General features: G+C 54.3%; 1 protein-coding gene across 6 annotated transcripts in view; it reads right to left on the bottom strand.

The window, feature by feature from the left end:
* The window catches only part of MOV10L1 (Mov10 like RNA helicase 1), a 70,171-nt gene that overhangs the window by 29,611 nt on the left and 14,113 nt on the right, over positions 1–26,447 (bottom strand). For 4 of the 6 annotated variants that reach the window (XM_089307784.1, XM_089307785.1, XM_089307786.1 and 1 more), the window contains 8 exons: positions 25,752–25,984; positions 24,487–24,613; positions 23,325–23,519; positions 20,497–20,611; positions 17,778–17,930; positions 13,999–14,176; positions 13,648–13,718; positions 6,177–6,268 (listed from right to left, as the gene is read on the bottom strand). In XM_089307784.1, the coding sequence (XP_089163910.1) occupies positions 6,177–6,268; positions 13,648–13,718; positions 13,999–14,176; positions 17,778–17,930; positions 20,497–20,611; positions 23,325–23,519; positions 24,487–24,613; positions 25,752–25,984 (1,164 nt within the window). The remainder of the gene's footprint in view (positions 1–6,176; positions 6,269–13,647; positions 13,719–13,998; positions 14,177–17,777; positions 17,931–20,496; positions 20,612–23,324; positions 23,520–24,486; positions 24,614–25,751; positions 25,985–26,447) is intronic. The other 2 variants (XM_002723229.6, XM_008251458.5) reach the window with 1 other exon arrangement.

The following is a 26,447-nucleotide window of genomic DNA, read 5'->3' as shown; positions in this document are numbered from 1 at the left end:
TCACATACGTGCTCTCCCCCCATAAAGGTATAACAGGACCTGCTTCTCACATACGTGCTCTCCCCCCCATAAAGGTGTAACAGGACCTGCTTCTCACACACGTGCTCTCCCCCCATAAAGGTATAACAGGACCTGCTTCTCACATACGTGCTCTCCCCCCCATAAAGGTGTAACAGGACCTGCTTCTCACATACGTGCTCTCCCCCCATAAAGGTGTAACAGGACCTGCTTCTCACATACGTGCTCCCCCCCATAAAGGTGTAACAGGACCTGCTTCTCACATACGTGCTCTCCCCCCATAAAGGTGTAACAGGACCTGCTTCTCACACACGTGCTCTCCCCCCCCCCATAAAGGTATAACAGGACCTGCTTCTCAATACGTGCTCTCCCCCCCATAAAGGTATAACAGGACCTGCTTCTCAATACGTGCTCTCCCCCCATAAAGGTGTAACAGGACCTGCTTCTCACACACGTGCTCTCCCCCCCCCCATAAAGGTATAACAGGACCTGCTTCTCAATACGTGCTCTCCCCCCCATAAAGGTATAACAGGACCTGCTTCTCAATACGTGCTCTCCCCCCCATAAAGGTATAACAGGACCTGCTTCTCAATACGTGCTCTCCCCCCCATAAAGGTGTAACAGGACCTGCTTCTCAATACGTGCTCTCCCCCCCATAAAGGTGTAACAGGACCTGCTTCTCACATATGTGCTCTCCCCCCATAAAGGTGTAACAGGACCTGCTTCTCACATACGTGCTCTCCCCCCATAAAGGTGTAACAGGACCTGCTTCTCACATACGAGCTCTCCCCCATAAAGGTGTAACAGGACCTGCTTCTCACATACGTGCTCTCCCCCCCATAAAGGTGTAACAGGACCTGCTTCTCACATACGTGCTCTCCCCCCCATAAAGGTGTAACAGGACCTGCTTCTCACATACGTGCTCTCCCTCCCATAAAGGTGTAACAGGACCTGCTTCTCACATATGTGCTCTCCCCCCATAAAGGTGTAACAGGACCTGCTTCTCACATACGTGCTCTCCCCCCATAAAGGTATAACAGGACCTGCTTCTCACATACGTGCTCTCCCCCCATAAAGGTGTAACAGGACCTGCTTCTCAATACGTGCTCTCCCCCCCATAAAGGTGTAACAGGACCTGCTTCTCACATACGAGCTCTCCCCCCCATAAAGGTGTAACAGGACCTGCTTCTCACATACGTGCTCCCCCCCCCATAAAGGTGTAACAGGACCTGCTTCTCAATATGTGCTCTCCCCCCCATAAAGGTGTAACAGGACCTGCTTCTCAATACGTGCTCTCCCCCCATAAAGGTATAACAGGACCTGCTTCTCACATACGAGCTCTTCCCCATAAAGGTTTAACAGGACCTGCTTCTCACATACGTGCTCCCCCCCCCATAAAGGTATAACAGGACCTGCTTCTCACATACGAGCTCTCCCCCCCATAAAGGTGTAACAGGACCTGCTTCTCACATACGTGCTCCCCCCCCCATAAAGGTGTAACAGGACCTGCTTCTCAATATGTGCTCTCCCCCCCATAAAGGTGTAACAGGACCTGCTTCTCAATACGTGCTCTCCCCCCCATAAAGGTGTAACAGGACCTGCTTCTCACATACGTGCTCTCCCCCCATAAAGGTGTAACAGGACCTGCTTCTCACACACGTGCTCTCCCCCCATAAAGGTGTAACAGGACCTGCTTCTCACATACGAGCTCTCCCCCATAAAGGTGTAACAGGACCTGCTTCTCACATACGTGCTCTCCCCCCCATAAAGGTGTAACAGGACCTGCTTCTCACATACGTGCTCTCCCCCCCATAAAGGTGTAACAGGACCTGCTTCTCACATATGTGCTCTCCCCCCATAAAGGTGTAACAGGACCTGCTTCTCACATACGTGCTCTCCCCCCATAAAGGTATAACAGGACCTGCTTCTCACATACGTGCTCTCCCCCCATAAAGGTGTAACAGGACCTGCTTCTCAATACGTGCTCTCCCCCCCATAAAGGTGTAACAGGACCTGCTTCTCAATACGTGCTCTCCCCCCATAAAGGTATAACAGGACCTGCTTCTCACGTACGAGCTCTCCCCCATAAAGGTTTAACAGGACCTGCTTCTCACATACGTGCTCCCCCCCCCATAAAGGTATAACAGGACCTGCTTCTCACATACGTGCTCTCCCCCCCATAAAGGTGTAACAGGACCTGCTTCTCACATACGTGCTCTCCCCCCATAAAGGTATAACAGGACCTGCTTCTCACATACGTGCTCTCCCCCCCATAAAGGTGTAACAGGACCTGCTTCTCACATACGAGCTCTCCCCCATAAAGGTTTAACAGGACCTGCTTCTCACATACGTGCTCCCCCCCCATAAAGGTGTAACAGGACCTGCTTCTCACACACGTGCTCTCCCCCCCATAAAGGTGTAACAGGACCTGCTTCTCACATACGTGCTCCCCCCCATAAAGGTGTAACAGGACCTGCTTCTCACATACGTGCTCTCCCCCATAAAGGTGTAACAGGACCTGCTTCTCACATACGTGCTCTCCCTCCCATAAAGGTATAACAGGACCTGCTTCTCACATACGTGCTCCCCCCCATAAAGGTATAACAGGACCTGCTTCTCACATACGAGCTCTCCCCCCCATAAAGGTATAACAGGACCTGCTTCTCACATACGTGCTCCCCCCCATAAAGGTATAACAGGACCTGCTTCTCACATACGTGCTCTCCACGCCCTTCCCCCGCACTGGTCTTCCCCCACCCGACAATAAACCTTTCCTCTACAAGAAGCAGACTTGTTTTTAAAAATCTTTCAGGAGGAAAACTTCAGAGCCAGCGGTCTCAGGGCTGAGTCTTCCCAAACACTTAAGGAGGAGCAGATGGCCATTCCACACCCACGCCTCCAGGAAAGAGACGAGAAGGGGACGCCAGTGTGCACCGTGAACACATACGCAGAAAGGAAGAGAATCTTAGCAAATCAGGTCCAATGGCACGTAAGACGCAATCACGGCCGGCGCCGCAGCTCACTAGGCTAATCCTCGCCTGCGGCGCCGGCACACCGGGTTCTAGTCCCGGCTGCCCCTCTTCCAGTCCAGCTCTCTGCAGTGGCCCAGGAAGGCAGTGGAGGATGGCCCAAGTGCTTGGGCCCTGCACCCCATGGGAGACCAGGAGGAAGCACCTGGCTCCTGGCTTCGGATCGGCGCAGCGCACCGTTCGTAGCAGCCATTTGGGGGTGAACCAACAGAAGGAAGACCTTTCTCTCTGTCTCTCTGTATGTCTCTAACTCTGCCTGTTAAAAAAAAAAAAAAGCAGCAGCAGCAGCAATCACATCATAACCAAGCACAGCTTATTCCAGGAGAACAAGGTTGATTTTTTAAAAAAGATTTATTTTATTTATTTGACAGACAGAGTTACAGAGAGGGGTAGAGACAGAGAGAGAGGTCTTCCATCCGCTGGTTCACTCCCAAGATGGCCTCAACGGCCGGAGCTGCACCGATCCGAAGCCAGGAGCTTCCTCTGGGTCTCCCACATGGGTGCAGGGCCCAAGGACTTGGGCCATCTTCTACTGCTATCCCAGGCCACAACAGAGAGCTGGACTGTTAGAGGAGCAGCCGGGACTAGAACCGGCACCCATATGGGATGCCGGCACTTCAGGCCATGGTGTTAACCCGCTGTGCCGCAGCGCCGTCCCTGCAAGGTTGATTTTACATTAGAAAACCAACCAGCGTACACAGTGTTGTGGGCAGGGGTTAGGCTGCTGCCTGCAGTGCCCGCATCCTGACTGCTCCATTTCTGATCCCGTTCCCTGTTGATGGCCTGGGAAAGCAGATGATGGTCCAGGTGCTCGGGCCCCTGCCACTATGAAGGAGACCCAGATGAAGCTCCTGGCTCCTGGCTTCAGCCTGGCTTGGTCCAAGCTGTAGTGGGCATCTGAGAGTGAAACAGTGGATGGAAGACGTCTTTCTCTTTTTCTCTCCCCCTAACACTGTCTGTTCAATAAATCAAATAATTAAATAAATCTAAAGAAAGAAAAAGAAAAGAAGGAAGAGAGGGAGGAAAGAAACCAACCAGCGTAACCGACTGCTACGATCCGAACAGGATCTGGCTCCCGAATTCATGGTGGACTTTAAGCCTCCAAGTTGTAAAGTGACAGTAGTAAGAGGATGGAAATTCAATCCAGTTATGGGGTCCAAGAGCAGGGCTTGCTGAGGCCCCCATGGCACCAGGTGTGCTTTCAGAAGGCAGCTCCTACAACAGGGTGACTTCTGAGAGCCAGGTTGGACCCAACTGCTGTCTCCGGCTCCTGCCTCAGCGTGTGACCCTCCATGGTGCCACGCTCTTATCTCATCAGATGCCAAAGTCATCTTGGTCTGTGTACTTCCCAAACCGTAAGCCAAAACAAATCCATACCTGACAAAACCCTGTATCCACTCTCACTGAAAACTCTCAGAAAGCTAGGAACCCATTTCCTCTACCTTAGAAAGGTTACTACAGACTAGCTACAGCTCACATGGTTTTCAATGATTTAAGACTGAAAATTTTGCTCTATGATCAGGAACGAGGTCTGCTCAACGCTGGCAGGGCTCCTAGCTGGTGTAGTAAGACATGGAGTAACCAATCAAATGCATCTGGAAGACATGACGCTGTCTCTGAACACGTGACTGCAAAAGAGCCTAATGTAACCTGTAAACAGAGCAGGGTTAGGAAGCTTGCATGATACAACATAAATACAAAAAATCTACTGCCTTTATAAAGGTAAGTTCTAGAAAAAGCAATTGAAGATCAAGTTTAAATTAGTTTACAAGAGCATTAAAACTTGACCAGGTAGCCACAAACCTAACAGAAGGCATGAGAAACCCGCACACTGAAGAGCACTGTTCTGTCCTTTGCGAAGGGCCCACAGGAGCTCCCTGCTCCTCCCACCCCAGGATGACATGAGACGGCACCGAACAGGAACCAGGAGGTGGCCTCAGACACGACCGCAAAGAGCACGCACACGCGGCAAGGGAGTGTGCTGAAGGTGGGGGACATCATCAGTTCCTGCAGAAACACAAATCAGAACCACAGCAGGTGTCCCCTGCTGGACGGCGTCCTGCTCTGGTGAAGTCCCCGGGAATGCACCAGCCTGCGGCTGTCCCTCCTCCGCCACAATGGCGAAGGCTGCTGCTCCAGCTGCAAACCCACCTCCTCACACGTACTCCATCGGGCAGCTTCTCTCCGGCATCTGCACGGGCGCTGGTGCCTCCCCAACATCAGAGTCCCCTCAGTGGCCTCTCCAGCTACCAGGCTCTTTGCACCTTGTCCTCACTTCCACGGCCAAACACCTTAGAGAGAACCAACCACCTCGATCCATGACGCACCTGCCCTCCACATATCCCAGTCTGACCACGGCCCCAGCACGAGACAAGACTCAAAAGCACTACTCTAGCAAAAAACAATCCGACGTTACAGTCAGCCTTCGTTAATCAGAACGTATTTTAAACAAAGCTGTACAACAAGAGACACCCAGGAAGAGGTAGGCACAGAGCACAGGAGAGCGCCTGCACGTGAGACGATCAGGCAGACTGTTCAACAGACTTTTATACAACAAACATGGAGATTCCCAACTTCCAAGCAATCAGAGAAACGTAAGCCAGACAGCGCGCGATGTGAGCGCCACAGCCAGTGCAGAAACCAGGCTCCCGGAGGACGCACGAGTGCACTGCGGCGCTGCTCATGCGTGACAGCAACACACTGACAAGGCGAAGGAAAACTGCCCACCCGCAGGAAACCAGACAGGGCACAACGCACACAACAGCCTGGGACGCAGCTAAAGAACACAGAGAAACCTACGGACATAACGTTGAGTGAAAAAGGCAATCCCACAGCTACAGATGGCAAGTCAGCCCTTCTGTAAAGTTCACAACTACAGGATACGCTGTGCAGACGGCAAACTCCTCTTCAGAAGTAAGAGCACGCCCCCTGCTAAGGGCTGGGAATGAGCGAGGGGGAGGGAGAGCCGAGCCACAGCACTGCTGTGCGAGTGAGCGAGCCGCTGAGAAAAGGGGCCAGCACCCCCACCGCGCCCGCTATCTCCACACCCTCCAGAGAGCCACAGTGTCTCCTGTGGCACTGCAGCGCCACCCTCCTGGCCATGAAGAAACGCGCACGGGCATGAATCACCTGTTATACGTGAACTCCACATCCATAGGTTCAAAGTTGTATGTCTGTTCAAATTCTGGATTCAGTTTAAGAGTTACATCTTCTTCGTGAATCTAAAAGAGAAACACACCATTTGATTTCCAGACATTTTACTTGATTTCTTGGAATAATTTTATATCTACATCCAGCAACACACTATGAGAAATGTACTTCACAGATTTAAGTCAAAATTTTAAATGTCTGCAAAAGCAATTGAAAAGGACGACATACGCCGCTAAATCTCTCACACAGGAGGGGCGACATCCCCACTCCCAGCGAAAGCGCTAGCTAGACTGTCCCGGGGCCCTCAGGGCAGGGGTCTGCGGCTGCAGCTCTGCCTCCACAGAAAGGCCCCACGACCCCTAGTGGTAGCACAGGGAACTACAGCCTGTGGGACGCCTCCCTTGAGGCTTCCAGACCAGAGAGCAGGCAAGGAGAGGATGAGGGCGCGTGGGAGGAAGCACAGGAAGCAGAACCCTGCCTGAAACAGGAACCCGAGCCCTCAGGTGGTAAGGAGGCTGACCTGGAGCCATTGTGAAGTCTGTGACCTGGATGAGGAAATCACTCTCACCAGTAGGGCTTTTTGCTCTTGACAGACACAACCACGACCCCAAAAAGGCAACCAGTTCAGCAGAGGTGTCTGTCTCCAAGTGAAAAGACATGAAAACGGATCTACAGTCAAAGGCCACTGAACCCAGGGAAATGACTGCCACGTCTCACAGCACCGGCAGTTCAGGGCCAAGGACATCACACACTGGCAGGACCCCTTACGGAAAGCTGACACACCACACATACGAAGTTAAAACCAGATGAGCAGGCACAGGACAGCGAGGGACACGTCAGGGTGATGCTGAAGCACACTAAGCGTTCCTGTGAGACACAAACAGGGCTGGGGCCGGCGCTGTGGCACAGGAGGTTAACTCCGCCTGCGGCGCCAGCATCCCATATGGGGTCAGTTCAAGTCCCAGCTGCTCCTCTTCCAATCCAGCTCTCTGCCATGGCCTGGGAAGGCAGTGAAAGATGGCCCAAGTCCTTGGGCCCCTGCACCCACATGGGAGACCTGGAAGCAGCTCTGGCCTCTGCGGTCATTTGGGGGGTGAACCACCAGAAGGAAGACCTTTCTGTGCCTCTCCCTCTTACTATCTGTAGCTCTACGTAATAAATAAAATCTTAAAAAAAAAAAAAAAAAGACGGACGGGAAGGAGCCGCAGCAGACAGAAGCCATGCCTGTGGCCTGCCAGCACGGCTAGCACAGGAGCCCTCCCTCCCCAGGACCCCCACCTGGGGACCCCCAGTGGCGGCCCTGTGTGAGGACCCCGGGCTCCAGCTTCAGTGGCCAGACACACCTCCTGCAGCCTCCTGCACACACCACTGCTGAGAGCCAGCTGCAGGAGGCAAGCACAGACGTGGTCCAGACCTCAGACCCGGCCAACCTGACCGTGCAGTCTGTAACCCCGAGCTTCTGACACTGTGGGACGGTGGACGTCACCAAGGCGCCTAACCATCTTCTGAAGCCAAGGGCTTGCACTGTGAACTGAGTGAGCCACCGTGGGGTGCAGCCGAGTGCGACGGGGACCACAGCGGGCTGCTCGGCTGTGCCTCTTCTCAGAGCTCCTGCCTGTTTCTTCAGAGTTTGTGGGGCCCAGTGCTTCCCCTCAGCACAACTGGTCTACCTGGAGTCCAAGGTGGCCACCTGGCTGTCCTGGGACCCCCATGCCATGTGGTCAACAGCGCAGGTGGCTATGGAGCCGGCGAGCCTGACAGGCCCCACAGTCCAAGACGAGTGGTTGCTCGGGGGGGGGGGGGGGCAGAGGGATGGCCTTGCCACACTACTGATGGAGCTGACAGTGGACACTGGCCAGGCACGTCCAGGTCATGTGACCCCTGAACAACGTGGGACCGCTCCCAGCCACCTGCAGTGCTGCTAACCCTGGAGCTGGCCTCAGGCGGAAGGGGACCAAGTTGTGATTTCGGTTCTTTCTCAACTGGCTGGCAACGGCAATTACTTCATTTTATTTGAAAGAGAGTTCAGACCTTCCAGTCCCCACATGCTCACAGCCAAGGCTGGGTGAAGCTGAAGCCAGGAGCCAAAACCTCAATCCGCGTCTGCCATGCGGGCGGCAGGAGTTAAGCACCTGAGTGCCCATCACCGGCTGCCTCCCAGGGTGCGCGGCTGCACAACGGCTCACCCGGGAGCACAGCCAGTCTTGAACCCAGGCACTGACAGGACACAGGGGTGTCCCAAGCAGCCACTTACCTGCTACACCACCCGCCCGCCCAAGAGCGGTGCCCTCCTCTGCTTTCCTCTCCCGCCTAAGGTCCTGTCTGCAATCACCGCCTTCGCCTCAAGTGGCCTGTGCACACTGACTCAGTGCACGGACAGGCTACAGCGCCACCTTGTGGAACGTGGATGCTGGTTCTCCAAGGGTCAGTGCTGTCACCATCAGGAGCAAGTTCCTTACAAGAGAATGGATGCCGACACTCGTGCAAAACGGACGCCTTTTCTTCTGTTATTTTTTTAAGATTTACTTTATTTGAAAAGCAGAGTTAGAGGGGTGAGGGTGAGGGTGTTGGCTACAACAGCTGCGGCTGGGCCAAGCCCAAGCCCAAGCCCAAGCCCAAGCCCAAGCCAGGAGCTTCATTCAGGTCTTCCGCACGGCTGCAGGTTCCAAGCACTTGAACCACCTTCCACTGCCTTCCCAGGCACATTAGAAGGGAGCTGGGTCCCAAGTGAAGCAGCTGGGACTCGGGCCAGTGCCCACTGGGATGCCGGCATTGTACGTGGTGGCTTAACCCAGGCTGCCAGAATCTGACACGCCCTTTGAGTCTGGGGACAGGGTCTTTTTTTTTTTAAGATTTCTATTATTTTCTTTTTTAAAAAATGTTTATTTATTTGGAAGACAGTGTTAGAGAGAGAGGTAGAAACAGAGGAAGGTCTTCCATCCATTGGTTCATTCCTCAAATGGCCACAATGGCAGGAGCTGATCTGAAGACATGAGCCAGGTGCTTCTTCTGGGTCTCCCACATGGATGCAGGGGCCCAAGGACTTGGTCCATCTTTTGCTTTCCCAGGCCAGTGGAGGGAGCTGAATTGGAAAAGCAGCAGCTGGGACTTGAACAGACCCGTATGCGATGCTGGCACTTCAGGCCAGGGCTTTAACCTGCTGCGCACAGTGCTGTCCTCCCCTCCCCCACGAATCTTGATGACAGGAAAACATGGCCTCACGGCAGAGGCAGGCAGCACCCAGTGCCCCTGTGCCGGGCTCACGACACAGCATGGCCAGCCAGGCACTCCAGTCTTGTCATCGGAATTTCACGGCTGAGAGCAAGGACAGGGGAGCTTTATTTTCGGCACATGGAAACGTGTACCTGGGTTTTCACCACCAAAATGCACGGCCCCCATCTCAGTCTCTCTTGCCTTTGCACCGACGATGCTGACCACTGCGAGCAGATTCCAGGGCATCACCAGACCTTGAACTCTTCCCCCAAAGCCAGCAGCCAGACGTCATCTCCCCCCACCACGGGGCATAGACGCTGAGGTTACCGTGTTGATCAGCTGGACCCCGACCCACTTCCTGCGAGCAGAGTTTGGCTGTCTGCTCCCACCCCGACTTTCCCAGTATAACCTCTTTGTCGGGGAGGCACCTCCAGAAGGTCTGGTCTTAGGGCCACCCCCAGTGGTGCCCCGAGCAGGCTCTCGTCATGGCTGCCTCAGGCCTCGTCTGGAGGACAGGGCTTCCTGGCGGGGCAAAGCCCCTGACGGCTGCCCCCGCTGCGGTCTAGAAGAGGGAGGTCTGCCAGTGGCCAATGTATTGAAGCCTCGGTCTCAAGGGGGTGCTACTGGCAGGTGGTAGCCCCTTTAGGAGGCGGGGTCTTGGGGGAGGGGCCTTGGAAAGTAGAAGCCCTGTGGAGCAGTCACCAAGGACTAGCATTTGTGCCTTCTCTTCTTGCTGGCTGGCCACGCCGACTCTGCCCTGCATGAGCCCCCCCGGCGGCCAGCGGTCCTCTGCCAGAGCCTGCATCACTCTATTTCGACCTCACCCTGGAGCCATAGCTAAATAAACCCTCTTTTCCTTTCGCAGACATTGCTGTGGGAATGCGGAGCTGACTCACACCCAGCTTCCTGGCACAGCCTGAGCACGGCAGCTAACAGCGAGGCACCAGCACCACCGTGTGTGGCATCTCCTCTTTGAGGCTGGTGGAAGCTGTGTCCTTGTGAACTGGGACCTGCGCAGTGCGGCTGTGCTCCCAGGCCTGGCTTTCCCCAGGAGCTGCTCACAGCACGGGCCCCTCATGATCTGTAGGAACCCTGGCTGGTGGCCGGCATGGCACGGGCCCCTCACGGTCTGTAGGAACCCTGGCTGGTGGCCGGCACGGCACGGGCCCCTCACGGTCTGTAGGAACCCTGGCTGGTGGCCGGCACGGCACGGGCCCCTCACGGTCTGTAGGAACCCTGGCTGGTGGCCGGCACGGCACGGGCCCCTCACGGTCTGTAGGAACCCTGGCTGGTGGCCGGCACGGCACGGGCCCCTCACGGTCTGTAGGAATCCTGGCTGGTGGCCGGCACGGCATGGGCCCCTCACGGTCTGTAGGAACCCTGGCTGGTGGCCGTGTCCTGGCCGAGACAGGAGGCCTGAGCTCCTCCCTCTGGAGAAGGCAGCTTCCTTCCTCCACGTCTTCTTTTCAAGACCTACTTATCTGAGTGGCAGGAGAAGCAGACAGGCAGGTATTTTCCATCCACTGGTTCACCTCCCAGAAGGCCACCGCAGCCAGTGGGCAGACTAGGCTGAAGGGGAGCCAGAAGCCAGGACTCCACCTGAGTCGCCCACAGGGACGGCAGGGACTCAGCACTTCAGCACTACCCACTGCTTCCCAGGTGCAGCAGCAGGGCGCAGCATCACAAGTAAACTAGCTGGGACGCGAAGCAGCTCTCCAAGACGGATGCCTATGCAAGCGGCAGCTTAACCTACGCGCCACAGCACTGGCCGTGCCGAGACCTCCCGTGCCCTTTTTCGTACAGAATTCTGTCCTTTTAATCTCAGACGTCATCTCTTCGTCCCAGGTAAGTCAGTCAGGCCTCCTGCGACATGCTAGTCTCCATTTCCTCCTCCACCGCCTCTCACCACTGCCGCCACCTTCCTCACTGCACTGAAGGGATGAGCGCGGCAGCTCTTCGTCTCCACCCACCAACGCTGCACCAGCTCGGCAGCCCGGTGGGTCCTGCCAGGGCGACGCTGCCATCCAGGCTGGGCAGCGTGAGCTCAAACGTAGGACAAAGTCAGATGTTTCGTGATTCTTATTTCCTTTCAAAGTAACGGCTTTGGTGTTGTCCTTTTCATTTTCTTACTTTGTTTTCCCTTCTGAGAGGCAGGCAGACACACATACACCCTATCTGCTGGTTCACCCCCAAGCCCCAGATGCCTACGACAGCCTGGGCTGGGCCAGGCCAGAGCTGGGAGCCGGGAACTCACTCCGGGTCTCTCACGGGTCGGGACGCAGGCACTCGAGTGACCACCTGCTGCCTTCAGGACCTGCATCAGCAGGCAACCGGCGTCAGGAGGGGAAGTCGGAATCCAGCCACGTACTTCAGTGTGGACACGGCACCTTCTTTCCTTCTAAGATTTATTTATGGGACCGGCACTATGGTGCAGTGGGTTAATGCCCTGGCCTGCAGTGCCGGCATCCCATATGGGTGCTGGTTCAAGACCTGACTGCTCCACTTCTGATCCAGCTCTCTGCTCTGGCCTGGGAAAGCAGTAGAAGATGGCCCAAGTGCTTGGGTCCCTGCACCCATGTGGGAGACCTGGAAGAAGCTCCTGGCTCCTGGCTTCGGATCAGCACAGCTCCGGCTGTTGTGGCCAACTGGGGAGTGAACCAGTGAATGGAAGATCTCTCTTTCTCTCTGCCTCTCCCTCTCTCTCTGTGTAACTCTGATTTGCAAATAAATAAATAAATATTTTTTTTTTAAGATTGATTGATTTGAAAGGCAAAGGACAGAGAGAGGCAGGGACACACAAAGAGAGAGAGAGAGAGAGAGAGAGAGAGAGAGAGAGAGAGAGAAAGAGAGAGAGAGAGAGAGAGAGAGAGAGAGAAGGGGATCTCTTCCATTTGCCAGCTCACTCTCCTAAAGCAACAGCCAGGATCAGACCACGCCGAAGCCAGGAGCCTAGAGCTCCATTCTGGTCTCTTTCGTGAGTGTCATGGACACAAGCACTTGAGCCTGTGGCTTACCAGATGCATCAGCAGGAAGCTGGACAGGAGCCAGTGCTCTGACGAGGGATGCAGATGTCCAAGCCGTGGCCTAACCTGCTGTGCCCCAACGCCTGCCCTGGCAAGGTCATCTGAGCTGCTGTTTTCACTGCCACATCAAATGCCTGTGCTCGCTGCCTGCCGAATTTTCCACACCAGGTGACAGGTGAGGGCTGTGTGACACACAGGCTAAGCACTTACCTCCCATGCAGACTCAGCGTGTGGACTCAACACGCCTGGCCTCCAGGGGTACCAGGAAATGGCTGGGTCACAAACTCCCCTTTACCCCAACTCTGCCACTGTAAACTCTCCAGCTGATTTTCCTCCTGAAGCTTCCACTGTGCCAGCTCTTTCAGAAAGCCCAAATCTAGGGGCCGGTGCTGTGGCGCAGCAGGTTAACACTTGCCCCCTCCACTTCTAATCCAGCTCCCTGCTGTGGCCTGGGAAGGCAGTGGAGGATGGCCCAAGTCCTTGGGCCCCTGAAAATGCATGGGAGACCCAGAATAAGCTCCTGGCTCGGGATCGGCGCAGCTCCGGCCATTGCAGCCAATTGGAGAGTGAACCAGTGGATGGAAGACCTCTCTCTCTCTCCCTGTCCTCTCTCTGTGTAACTCTGACTTGCAAATAAATAAATCTTAAAAAAAAAAAAAAAAAAGAAAAGAAAAAAGAAAAAGAAAGCCCAAGTCTAAGTAAATTCAAACATCACGATTTGCATATAATTTTTTTTTTTGATAGTAAGAGAGAGAGACAGAGAGAAAGGTCTTCCTTTTGCCATTGGTTCACCCTCCAATGGCCGCCACGGCTGGCGCGCTGCGACCGGCACACCGCGCTGATCCGAAGGCAGGAGCCAAGTGTTTCTCCTGGTCTCCCATGGGGTGCAGGGCCCAAGCACTTGGGACATCCTCCACTGCACTCCCGGGCCACAGCAGAGAGCTGGCCTGGAAGAGGGGCAACCGGGACAGAATCCGGCGCCCCGACTGGGACTAGAACCCGGTGTGCTGGGATTAGCCTGGTGAGCTGCGGCGCCGGCCTTGCATATAACTTAAAAGGGGTATTTTACACAGATGACAATGATAGCCTTTATGCAGGTTCCTCTTACACAACAAAAACTATTTAAACATGCACTTCCCCAAGCCCAAGGGAACACCTTCACCTGACAGCCTCGGTGGCTCAGTCCACCGTGAACTCATCAAGAGCGTCCTCACCTCAATCACGTAGCCGATGTACTCGATGACGTGTCCATTGTACTCCTGAGTTTTTAAAATCAGCTTATCACCTAGTTAGAAGACACATTACCAGGTATAAGCAAGATAAAATGGCAAACTTCCGCTGCTCTACTGTAACACCGAGCACTGAGGAACTAACAAATAGAGGGAACGTCACGGGTCAGCTGCTGAGAAGCCGAGCCAACCCGACAGGAAACGCGCTCCCCAGCTCTCAGCGGGCACAGACATTGTGACCCGGAGGGAGAAAAGGAGTAACGAACGAGCTGTCAGTCAGACGCACGGCCCCCCAGCGTGGTGTGTGCGCTGGAACAGGACAAGTGACAGTCACACCTGCATACAGGGAAGGCCTGCTCTCTGCCAGCCCTGGGACCTCCAACACCAGCAGGTCCCCATTCCTCTTCAGGGTGACTCCACTCATGTTATATTCTTTCAGTTCTATTTCTGCATGAATCTCCTCAAGCCACAGCAAAGTGGAAAACTTCTCTTTATAGTTTGACATGTTCAAAAGCTGAAAAACACAACATATGAATCAGCAAGTCAGTGAGAGCAGAGCATCAGGTGAACCACATTCAGGCCTAGGGAAAGGTGGCTGTGGGGGCAGGGCAGGGACAGCGGATGGCAGTGTGGCCAGCAGGCAAGAGCTCCTGGTCAGCCTTGGACCACCTCACTGGAGAATGGACCACTGAACGTTTTAACCATTTAGACTCAAAAGCTCCAGAGCTGCACACTTCCTAGAAGTCCAGGAAGGAAAATGTTTGCTGAACTTGTCATTTCTGGGAGGTTCTTTTTGTTTTATGAAGATTTTTATTTATTTGAAAGGCAGAGTGACACAGAGAATAAAATTGATATCAATATTCCATCTGCTGGTTCACTCCCCAAATGGCCACAATGGCCCAGACTAGGCCAAGCCAAGACCAGCAGCCAAGAACTCCATTGAAATCTCCCACATGGGTGGCAGGGCCCAAGCACTTAGGCCATCCTCGGCTTTCCCATGCCATTAGCAGGGAGACAGATCAGAAGTGGAGCAGCCAGACTCAAACCAGCACTTCAATTCAGGATACCAGTATCACAGGTTTAACCCACTGTGCCACAGCTGGTCCTCTGGTAGGCTTATATGTAGGGGTTTTCCGGACATCTTTATGCCATTATTTTTAATATAATTTCCTTGTAGTTTTGGTATAGATTTCATATGTTCGAATCCTTTTCCATTTATTAACATTTGTTTCATGGCCCAGGATATGGTCTATTTTGGTAAACATTCCTTGTATACTTCTACCTTTTAATGATAAAAGATACTCAACCAAATAGAAATAGAAGGAAGCTGCTTCAAACTAATTCAGAAATTCTGGGAAGAGCCCACAACAGGCATCCTCCTCCCTGGTGAGCCTGACGCTACTTCCTCTGAGGTCAGGAACGGGGAGGAAGCCCACTTCACTTCTTCAATCCGACCAAAGACTGGGAGCCCTGGCCAGGGCAGTCAGGCGAGAAACAGGAAGGAAGGGGCACCCACGTTGGCAATGGGGAAGCCAAACCATGTGTATCTGAAGAAGACATAATTTTATTACATGAAAAACCCGGAAGGTTCCACAACACAGGATCTGTTAGAATACATGAATTCAGCAAAGCAGCAGGACACACAATCAAAAAACAAGAACCACCTGCGTTCCTGAACACTCACCACGAGCAATCCCAACAGAAAAGCACGAAAGCGATTCCATGCACAGCAGCACCAAAGCCATCAAGTTCTCAGGGACAGATTTAACCGCAGAGTTAAGACCTGTGCGGGGGAGCCACACACGCTGAGAGAGACATCCAAGCAAAAGCTCCATGACCACGGAACAGAGGGCTCAGTGCTGACAAGGCGTCCACACCACCCAGAGACCAACAGATTCGATGCAATCACTTTTCAAATTCCAGTAACTTTTTTTTTTTGCAGAAATAGAAAAACCCACATAAGAATTCATATGGAATCTTAAGGGACCCTGAATAGCTAAAACAGTTTTTAAAAAAGAACAGAAGGAACCCCACTTCTTCAGTTCTAAAGTTACAAGGTTACAGTCATCAAAACAGTGTCCTATGGCCTAAGGCAGACATACAGACGAATGTAGTCAACTGATTTTCACAATGGTGTTAAGACCACACATGAAGGGGCCAGTGCTGTGGCATAGCAGGTAAAGCCACTGCCTGCAGTGCCAGCATCCCATATGGATGCCAGTTCAAGTCCCAGCTGCTCCACTTCCTATCTAGCTCTCTGCTATGGCCTGGGAAAGCAGTAGAAGGTGGACCAAGTCCTTGGGCCCCTGCACTCACGTAGGAGACCTGGAAGAAGCTCCTGGCTTTGGATTGGCGTGGCTCCAGCCATTGCGGCCATCTGGGGAGTGAATCAGCAGAAGGAAGATCTCTCTCTCTCTCTGCCTCTAACTCTGCCTTTCAAATAAATAAATAAATGTTTAAAAAAAAAAGACCACATATGGAGAAGCAGTCTCTTCAACAAACAGTGCTGAGAAAACTGGATATCCATGAAGCCCTCACCTACACATCATACAAAAATCGACTCAAAATGGATCAGAGACCAAAATTTAAAATCTAGAAAACTCTTAGAAAAAAACAGAGGAACAGGGTTGGCATCTGGCCTGGTGGTTAAGTGGCGCCCCTTATGCTCCCGATTCCAGTCCTGCTAATCTGAGGGCAGCATGTGACAGCTCAAGTGACTGGGACCTTGCCACACCCACGGGAGACCTGGACTGAGTTCTCAGCTTCCAGCTTCAGCCTGTCCTCCCCAGCCCCACCTCCTGGCCCCCAGCTGTTGGAGGCTTTTTGCAGATGGGGAGGGATAGGGAAGCATTCTCTCACCCGCAGAAAAAAAAAAAAAATTTTTTTTTTTTTTTTTGACAGGCAGAGTGGACAGTGAGAGAGAGAGAGAGAGAAACAGAGAAAGGTCTTCCTTTTGCCATTGGTTCACCCTCCAATGGCCGCTGCGGCCGGCATGCTGCGGCCGGTGCACCGCGCTGATCCGAAGGCAGGAGCCAGGTGCTTCTCCTGGTCTCCCATGGGGTGCAGGGCCCAAGTACTTGGGCCATCCTCCACTGCCTTCCCGGGCCACAGCAGAGAGCTGGCCTGGAAGAGAGGCAACCGGGACTAGAACCCGGGGTGCTAGCGCCGTTAGGTGGAGGATTAGCCTAGTGAGCCGCGGAGCCGGCCAAAAAAAATTTTAAAAAGCACAGGGGCTGGCATTGTGGTGGTGAAGGTCAAGCCATGGCCTGTAGCACCAACATCCCATATGGGCTCTGGTTTGTGTCCTGGCTGCTCTACTTTCAATCCAGCTCCGTGCTAATGGCCTGGGAAAGGCAGAAGATGGCCTGATTACTTAGCCCCCTGCTACCCACATGGGAGACCTGGATGAAGCTCCTGGCTTTGACCTGGCCCAGCCCTGGCCATTACAGCCATCTAGGGAGTGAATCAGCAGATGGAAGCTCTGTCTCTCTTTCAAATAAATAAATAAATAAATAGTTTAAAAAAAACTACAATGAGATGCCAGTTCACATTCACTAAGACAACCAGGAAATAAGTGCTGGTGAGGATATGAAGACGTGGAACTCTGTGTGCCACTGGCAAGGGTGTAAAACAGCACGGCCTCAGTGGAAAACAGTGTGTGCGGCTCCTCAGAAAATCACCTATGATCCAGCAATTCCATTTTCGGGTATGCACCCAAAAGAAGGGAGAGCATGGTCTCACAGACCTCAGGCTCCTAGCAGCTAAGACGTGGAGACAACCCAGTGTCCATCAGAGATGAGCAGACGAGCCGTCTACACGCTGTAGCTGTCTACACACCATAGCCGTCTACACACCGTAGCGGTATCAGCCTCCATGCTACAGCACAGATGAACCCTGAGGACATTATGCCAAGTGAAATAAGCCAGCCACAGGAGACTCAGGGGAGGGTCCCACACTGTCCAATCCACAGAGAGCGGAAGTGTGGGTGCCAGGGATTGGGGGTGGGGGAGTTATGGTCTAACAGGAACAGAGTTGCGGCTTATTTATTTATTTATTTTTGACAGGCAGAGTGGACAGTGAGAGAGAGAGAGACAAAGAGAAAGGTCTTTCTTTACCATTGGTTCACCCTCCAATGGCCGCTGCAGCCGGCGCACCACGCTGATCCGAAGGCAGGAGGCAGGTGCCTCTCCTGGTCTCCCGTGTGGGTGCAGGGCCCAAGCACTTGGGCCATCCTCCACTGCACTCCTGGGCCACAGCAGAGAGCCGGCCTGGAAGAGGGGCAACCAGGACAGAATCCGGCACTCCGACCGGGACTAGAACCCGGTGTGCTGGTGCCACAGGCAGAGGATTAGCCTAGTGAGCCGCGGCACCGGCCTATTTCATTATTTATTTTTGCTGTTGCTTTTTGAGTTTCAGTTTTACACAAGGAAGCATTCGGCGGGTGCACAGTGGTGATGGCCGCACAGCACTATGTACTTAGAGCCAGGGAACCACGCCCTCAAAAATGGCGAAAGGGTGGTAAGTTCACAAGTATCTTACCACAATGAACAACACACACAGCGTTTACCAAAGCTTTGCTCGTAACTGCCAGAACTTGATGCCTTTCCACAGGCAATGGATGAAGGACTGTGGCCCATCCGATGAAACAGCATCCAGCACCCAACCCAATGTGCGTGCTGAGGAGGACCCCCCTGGAAGGGCTCTCGCCCAGGAGCCTGCAGGACACCCTGAACAAGGCAGAGCTCTGGCAGGGGTGGGGGGGAGGATGAACGGGCAGGGCACTGAGCCCGTGCATGACAATGCAGCGGTGTACACTACGCCAGGAGCAAAACCCTAGTGAAAACCATGCAGTCAGGCTGATCACCGAGTGTTACAGTGGGTTCATCAGTTGTAGCCAACACACCACAGTGGGGGCGCTGACAGCGGGGCAGGGAGGGCACTGGGCACCTTCCTCTCAAGCGCATCACAGCAAAGGGCACTGCTGTGTGGACATCCAACAGAGCAGACCTGACAGCCAAGAGCCGTGCCGGGTAAGGGCCGAGACACTTCACACGGAACGGCGCTGGGTCCAGCTCATGTACCAAACTAAAGCTTCAGTGTCAGATGTTAAGATGGAAAGAACAAGGGGGACAGGCAAACAGAGTTGGGGTCTCATGTCCCCTTCCTGAGAAGCAGAACAAGCAGACAGAAACCAAGGACACAGAGGACTACAACAGTAGCAGCACACGGGGCCTCACTGACAGCGTGAACATCCCAACAGGCGGCAACACATACTCTCCTCCAGGACACAGGGTGAAACACCCCAACACACACTCTCCTCCAGGACACAGGGTGAAACACCCCAACACACTCTCCTCTAGGACACAGGGTGAAACACCCCAACACACACTCCTCCAGGACACAGGGTGAAACACCCCAACACACACTCCTCCAGGACACAGGGTGAGACACCCCAACACACACTCTCCTCCAGGACACAGGGTGAGACACCCCAACACAACTCTCCTCCAGGACACAGGGTGAAACACCCCAACACACTCTCTCCTCCAGGACACAGAGTGAGACACCCCAACACACACTCCTCCAGGACACAGAGTGAGACACCCCAACACACACTCTCCTCCAGGACACAGAGTGAGACACCCCAACACACACTCTCCTCCAGGACACAGGGTGAGACACCCCAACACACACTCTCCTCCAGGACACAGGGTGAGACACCCCAACACACACTCTCCTCCAGGACACAGGGTGAGACACCCCAACACACACTCTCCTCCAGGACACAGGGTGAGACACCCCAACACACACTCTCCTCCAGGACACAGGGTGAGACACCCCAACACACACTCTCCTCCAGGACACAGAGTGAGACACCCCAACACAACTCTCCTCCAGGACACAGAGTGAGACACCCCAACACACACTCTCCTCCAGGACACAGGGTGAGACACCCCAACACACACTCTCCTCCAGGACACAGGGTGAAACACCCCAACACACTCTCCTCCAGGACACAGGGTGAAACACCCCAACACACTCTCCTCCAGGACACAGGGTGAAACACCCCAATAGGCAGCAACACACACTCTCCTCCACGATACAGGGTGAAACACCCCAACAGGCAGCAATACACATAAACACACTCTCCTCCAGGACATAGGAGCACTGAGCACAACAGACCACACCAATAAACGCAAAAGGATGCAAGCCAGAGTGTGAACAGCATAAACATTCCCAGAGGTGCCCAGCTCAACGGACTTTGCATCCGAGGGGCACCTCTGCTCCTCACAGGCTACACAGGACACTGTTCAATGTTTACAAAGCCTTTGTAACTTCAGTGTGTTGTCCCTGCCCCTCCCTCCTGCAGGCCCAGAGGCTGCTGGCCCCAGCTCCACTCTGCCTCGGCCCCCTCTTGAGTGCCCACATGGCTACTCTCTCCTCCACGGATCTGGAGAGCGACTCATCAACAACAATGCAGACAGGGAGGGGAGGATTCCTGCCCTGCTTCTGATCACGGTGAGGGGGCATGCTCCCCAGGTGCCCCTCTGCATGTGCCCTGGGGGCTGAGCTGTGTTGGTGAGGGGCTGAAGCCTCCACCCAGAGCAGTGCTTGCTCTGACGAGCGGCTGGGCTGCAGCTGAGGGCTCGGATGACGAGGCTGCAAGGCCCTGGCAGTGGGACCACCAAGGCGAGGGCTCCTCTCCTCATCCCCAGCTGCCTGAGGCAAGAACAAGCCTGTACGAGGCACCAATCTGAGAAAGCATCAACCACTTCTCCTGGAAAACTCGAGTGTGAGGAGTGCAGACCCCACCAGCTACAGAGCCTCTCCCACCTCTGCAAGCATTGGCTGGAAGGTCAGGACGTCAATCTTCTGCTCCACGCACTTTTTAAGTCTGTCTGGTATCGGGTACTGCGGGAGAAAGCTTGGAAGCTGTCGTCTTGAGTTCCTTAAAAAAAAAAAAAAATTCACAAGCTAAACCCGTTTCATCACCAGGCAAGCATCACGTGTCAGACATCGCACGCACGGAGACGTCCTCTCCTGCTCAGGGCCACAGCTCAACTCCGGGAGGCACTGACACACGAGCCGCCGGCCCAAGTCAGCGGCAGCTCCGCCTTCAGCCCTGGAGTCCTCCCCTCATCGAGCACAGGCCGGCTTCTCCGCTCCGTGCGCAGGCGGCAGAGCTGCTCTGGCTCACGGGGAGCGTGGCTGCAGTCCAGGAGCCTCGTGGAGTCCAAGCTGTTCAGCCACGGAGTCAGCTCCTCCTGCTGCTGCACCGTGTGGACACTCCCCCCGTCAATGCCAAGAGCACCCAGTGAGAGTGGCCCTGTCTGGCCCCTGCCTCCCCCGCCTGTCAATCCCCTGGGCAACTTCACTTCCCCCTCAGGCTGCACTCCCCTTTGAAGGGCTGTGGTGGGAGTCACTGAGGTCTGCCAGGGGCAGGATGAGGACGGCTGAGCTGGCGGGGACAGGTCTAACGCAGCAACGGAGGAGAGGAAGGAAGAACCGGGGAGAAGGAAGCTGGGTGAGACCCGGGAAGCTGAGGAGACTCGGCTGCCAGCCCAAAAACCCACTCCCTCCCACTACTCCCCTACTCCCCCCAACTCCTCACTTCAGTCTGGGGTCTGGAAGAGGGGAGGGCACACTTCCAACCTCCTTACTCTTCACGTGTCGCCTCCCCTCAGCACACACTGCAGCCCACCCTGCAGACACCACTGAGCACCTGGGTGTCGTCACCCCCACCCTGTGATTTATGGAGCGTACGTGTGACATGTACACACACAGGGCAAAGGTCCTGAGAAGACACGCTGGCTTAGGAAAACACAGCTGTGCACCGTGGAAAGGCACAGGCACAAGGCAGCCTCCCGGTGAACACGTTCTGTGTGGGCAAGGACTGGCCAAGCCCCGGTTCAGCCTGAGCTGGGGGTCCTGGCAGGATGTGCGGCCAGCAGCAAGCGTCCACCACCACGCGTGGACAGGCCCAGACACTCAGTGTTCCAGGCACACCCAAGCCAACCAGGATCTGGGCCTCCTACACCCTTGCTCACAGACGATGCCAAGCAGTGACATGCTCCTATTCAAAGGGAAGTCACTGACCAGGGAGTGAAGCGCTTGTGGTGGCTGTAGGAACCCAACCTGCTGCCTCCCAGGACCTGTGCTCGAGGAAGCTGGAGCCAGGAATGGGACAATGTGGGACACAGATCCTGCTGAGCCAAATGCTAGCTAGAAAGTCACTTGGTGCAGCATTAGATGAGAATCAGGGGTTTGCAAAGGCTCCGTAATTAAAAACCCTATCACCTGGGACTCTGCTATCTCCTAGGCCATGGCTGGAGTCTGCCTGCATGTGACCAGCGGTCACTCTCATTGATGAGAGTGGCCGCCCAGCACTGGGAAACTGTACTGTTTCGCCCTCTTGGGCCTCAAATGACACAACGCAAGGACACCCATTCACACGCAGACGAAGGCTTGGAGGTGAAGACGCCCAACATCACTTAGCTCCTTGGTGGCAGGGCTGGCTCAGCAGCGTTCACCAGCATTAAAAAAGCACGCACTGCCTCGCTGTCTGAAGCTTAATGGAGGGCCATAATCCCTGCCTTCAGTCTACCACTGGGACAGCATGTGGTGTGAGATTCAGAATTCCCACTATTTGAAAAGTGACAGCCAGTGCCACAGCTCACTAGGTTAATCCTCCGCCAGCGGCGCCTGCACCCCGGGTTCTAGTCCCGGTTGGGGCACTGGATTCTGTCCCGGTTGCTCCTCTTCCAGTCCAGCTCTCTGCTGTGGCCCAAGAAGGCAGTGAAGGATGTCCCAAGTGCTTGGGCCCTGCACCCACATGGGAGACCAGGAGGAAGCACCTGGCTCCTAGCTTTGGATCAGCACAGTGCACCAGCTGCAACGTGCCAGTCATAGCAGCCACTTGGGGGGTGAACCAACGGAAAAAGGAAGACCTTTCTCTCTCTCTCTCACTGTCTGACTCTGCCTGTCAAAAAAAAAAAAAAAAAAAAAAAAAAAAAGAAAAGTGACACACTGCCTGTATTCTAAGGCAGCCCCTGAGCCCAGGCCCACATCTTAACGGTGGGAGAAGAATATCCACAGTACCTTCAAGTAAACTTACGAAGCACCCTCACACGGCGGCAAACTTAAAGCAACAAGCAGGCGGGAAACGTGGGTGTGAAGAGCAAAGATCACACCCAGTTAAGACCTGGGTGGCCCCAGGTTCCAAGCCAAACGTCACCAGAACGCAGGTCACTCTCTCCACTGTACTCCTGGATGGACTGTGTCTTACCTTCAGAACAAGCGTCCTGGTACTGCACCTGAGCCACGCTGAGCTGATGCGGAGGGCGCTGCAGCCAGCCCTGCCCGGGAGCCCGGGAGGCTGGGAGGCCAGCAGGAGCCACGGGCGAATCCTGCCCTGCTCCGAGCCGCCCCGAGACTGCGGGGCTCAGTGGGACCGGACAGCGCAGGCACCTCCTCTGCACACTGCTGTGGAGCCCCAGGAATGGAGCCCACCCACCCAGCTTTCATGGAAACACACCTCCTGCCCCCAAGACAGTCATGAAAAGAGGCTCAACTCCCCCCGCAAGGGTGGGGACCCTCCTGCCAGGAGCCGCGTGCCTCGTCTCCGACACACTGAAGGCCACATGCTCACTGCACTCACACACCTCTTCTGTGTGGTCACAACAACTGTGGTCTTTGTGGGCGCCAAAGCCTGGCAGCTTTTAGGTTTTTTCCAAGAAAATGGCTCGCGGACAGCAATGAGGGACTCCTCAGCACTCACGACGCTGACTTCAAGGTGTCGCCCAATGAGGAAATTCGAAAAACACAGTAAAAGGAGCTCCTTGCAGCGGCCAGGATTTCTTGAAAAAACGAAATTAAAATTAGCTTCAGTCACACCTAAGACAGGCAGATACAGGTACAGAGAAATTCACAACGGCTCTCAGCTTTCCATTTCATTTTTCAGAGAAAAGGAGACTTTCTAAGATACGTGATCCAACACCGTCCCAAGGTAAAATAGTCTTTTCTCTGCCTCTCAGCCTTGCTGGGAAAAGTGCTTTCATTATCCCCAGGTTCCTATCACAGCTGCACAACATGACCAAAGATGTGCCCCACTTGCTGCCATGGCTCACCTGTGGCAACACCGCCACTGCTCTGCCTGCGTCTGCAGCGCCTTGGAGCGCAGCCCGAGCCAGGGCGGCAACCGCCACGCTGCCTGCCTGCCTGCCTGCCTGCCTGCCAGTCACCCACGGCTTGATTCTGACAAGCATGAGGGTGGTGATTCAATGGGGCTTACTTTTTTTAAAAAAAAGATTTCGAATTACATGGATTTTGATGACTGAGGAGAGATGAGCAGACCTGGGGCCCAGAAGCCCACCGGCAGGTGACCACACACTTCTGAGCAGCCCCAGCAGCGGCAGTGGGAAGAGGAAGGCAGCTGGGGACCAGTGCGGGAGGGACAGCGGAGCTCAGGCCCCTGCTCCGTCATGCTCCTGGGGCACACTGTGCTGTCTTGGCCGGGAAACAGGAGCAGCCGTGGCGGTGGGAAGGGCTTGGAAGCAGAGGCTGGCACTCCTGCCACGCACGCTTCGTAGGCGCTCTGCGTTTTCTGTGAACGTGGGTCAGGCCATCAGACCACAGCGGCTGTTGCCTCAGGCAGGCAGCACTCGCGCATTTTCTAGACCCATGATTTTTCTCATGATTTTGTCATACTAAAACAGTCATGAGTAGTTTATAACACCCAGCTTACAAGTATTATACATTAAATATAAAAAGGAAAATGTGCAAATGTCCCCAAAGGAAGGTCTCTCCAGACCCCAAGTCACGTACTTTGCATCACACACCACCATGATGCAGGTTTTCCCCCCTGGGGGGACAAGCTCCCCAGGCTCAGCATCTGCCACCTGCTTCTCTGAGGCAGTGTTTTCCTTCTCTCTGTCTTCACAGGTACAGTCACCTGGGAATCAAATTTAAATCCATAATTAGACCAAAAGAAAAGTTATTCCTCGTAGTACTAGGATGCTGGGGAAGTGCATCCTCAGACACCAGCCGAGCAGGCAGAGAGGAAACTGACCTACCCAGAGGCTTCCTGGGACCTGGGAAGACTTGGGCTCTGCAGCGGCCCTGGGCTGCCTGGCCTACCTCCCTGACATGGACACACCCAGGGAGCAACTGCCATGGAGGCAGTGGCTGGCACTTAACAAGCTGGCTTTGCCCCTCTCCTAGTCCCAAAACAGTGACAAGAAGGACCCAAGGGGCTGGCGCTGTGGTGTAGCGGGTAAAGCCAGTGCCTGCAGTGCCGGCGTCCCATATGGGTGCCGGTTTGAGACCCAGCTACTCCACTTCCGATCCATCTCTCTGCTATGGCCTGGGAAAGCAGTGGAAGATGGCCCAAGGCCTTAGGCCCTTGCACCCGCGTAGGAGACCTGGAAGAAGCTCCTGGCTTTGGATCAGCACAGCTCCAGCCGTTGCAGCCATCTGGGGAGTGAACCAGTGGATGGAAGACCTCTCTATCTGCCTCTCCTTCTCTGTGTGTAACTATGATTTTCAAGTAAAATAAATAAATCTTTAAAAAAAATAAAAACAGGGGCCAGTGCCATGGCACAGTAGGTTAATCCTATGCCTGAGGCGCCAGCATCCCATGTGGGCGCCGGTTCTAGTCCCGGCTGCCCCTCTTTCAGTCCAGTTCTCTGCTATGGCCTGGGAGAGCAGTGGAGGATGGCCCAGGTGCTTGGGCCCCTGCGCCCATGTGGGAGACCCGGAGGAGGCTCCTAGATCCTGGCTTCAGATCGGCACAACTCTGGCCATTGAGGCCATCTGGAGAGTGAACCGGCAGAGGGAAGACCTTTCTCTGTCTCTGCCTCTCACTGTCTGTAACTCTACCTCTCAAACAAATAAATAAATTTCTTAAAAAAAAATAAAAACAAAAAACAAAAAGAAAGGTCCAAAACCAAAGAGCTAGGAGCTCAAAGAGCTGCAATGGCCAGTGGCCGTGGTAGCCACTGCTGCCCATTTCCCTCTGCCAGGGCTCGAGGCTGACCCCAGAGCTCACCTCAGCCCACCCGGCCCTGTGCGGCAGCAGTGGAACCATTTACCTGGAAAGACTTCTCCGCTGCTCACCGCGATGCCCTTCAGCGGCTGGTGGGTGTTGTTTTCGCTGCGGCTTTTGAACGACTCAGTACTTTCATCAGAAAAATCCTTGGCCTCCTCAGGAACAGAAACAAGAGATACAGCTGGGCGTGCTTGGTCTTGGAATCTGAATTGTTTAGCTTTATCCCAGCCTGCCAGCTTGCAGCTGACTAACTTCTGAGCAATGTCCCCTTTATTCCTGGAAACAGAAAATCAGCCATCATCATGAGACAGGCTACTCTAGAACTAAAACATCCAGTTACCACAAAACCTAGAATTCGGGTCTGGCGCTGTGGTGTAGCGGGTAAAACTGCTGCCTGCAGTGTCGGCATTCCATATGGGTGCCGGTTGGAGTTCTGGCTGCTCCACTTCTGATCCGGCTCTCTGCTATGGTCTGGGAAAGCAGTAGAAGATGGCCCAAGTGGCGCTGGGTCCCTATACCCACGTGGGAGACCCGGAGGAAGGTCCCAGCTCCTGGCTTCAGATCAGCACAGCTCTGGCTGCTGGAGCCAACTGGGGAGTAAACCAGCGGATGAAGACCTCTCTCTCTCTCTCTTACAAATAAATAAATCTTCTTCTTTTTTTTTTTTTTTTTTTTTTTGACAGGCAGAGTGGATAGTGAGAGAAAGAGAGACAGAGAGAAAGGTCTTCCTTTTACCGTT

Source organism: Oryctolagus cuniculus, chromosome 11, assembly GCF_051225735.1.
Source record: "Oryctolagus cuniculus isolate XC-2025 breed Fujian yellow rabbit chromosome 11, ASM5122573v1, whole genome shotgun sequence".
Lineage (NCBI taxonomy): Eukaryota > Metazoa > Chordata > Mammalia > Lagomorpha > Leporidae > Oryctolagus > Oryctolagus cuniculus.
The sequence above is the reverse complement of the archived record's forward strand: the minus strand, read 5'-3'. Positions and strand labels throughout refer to the sequence as shown.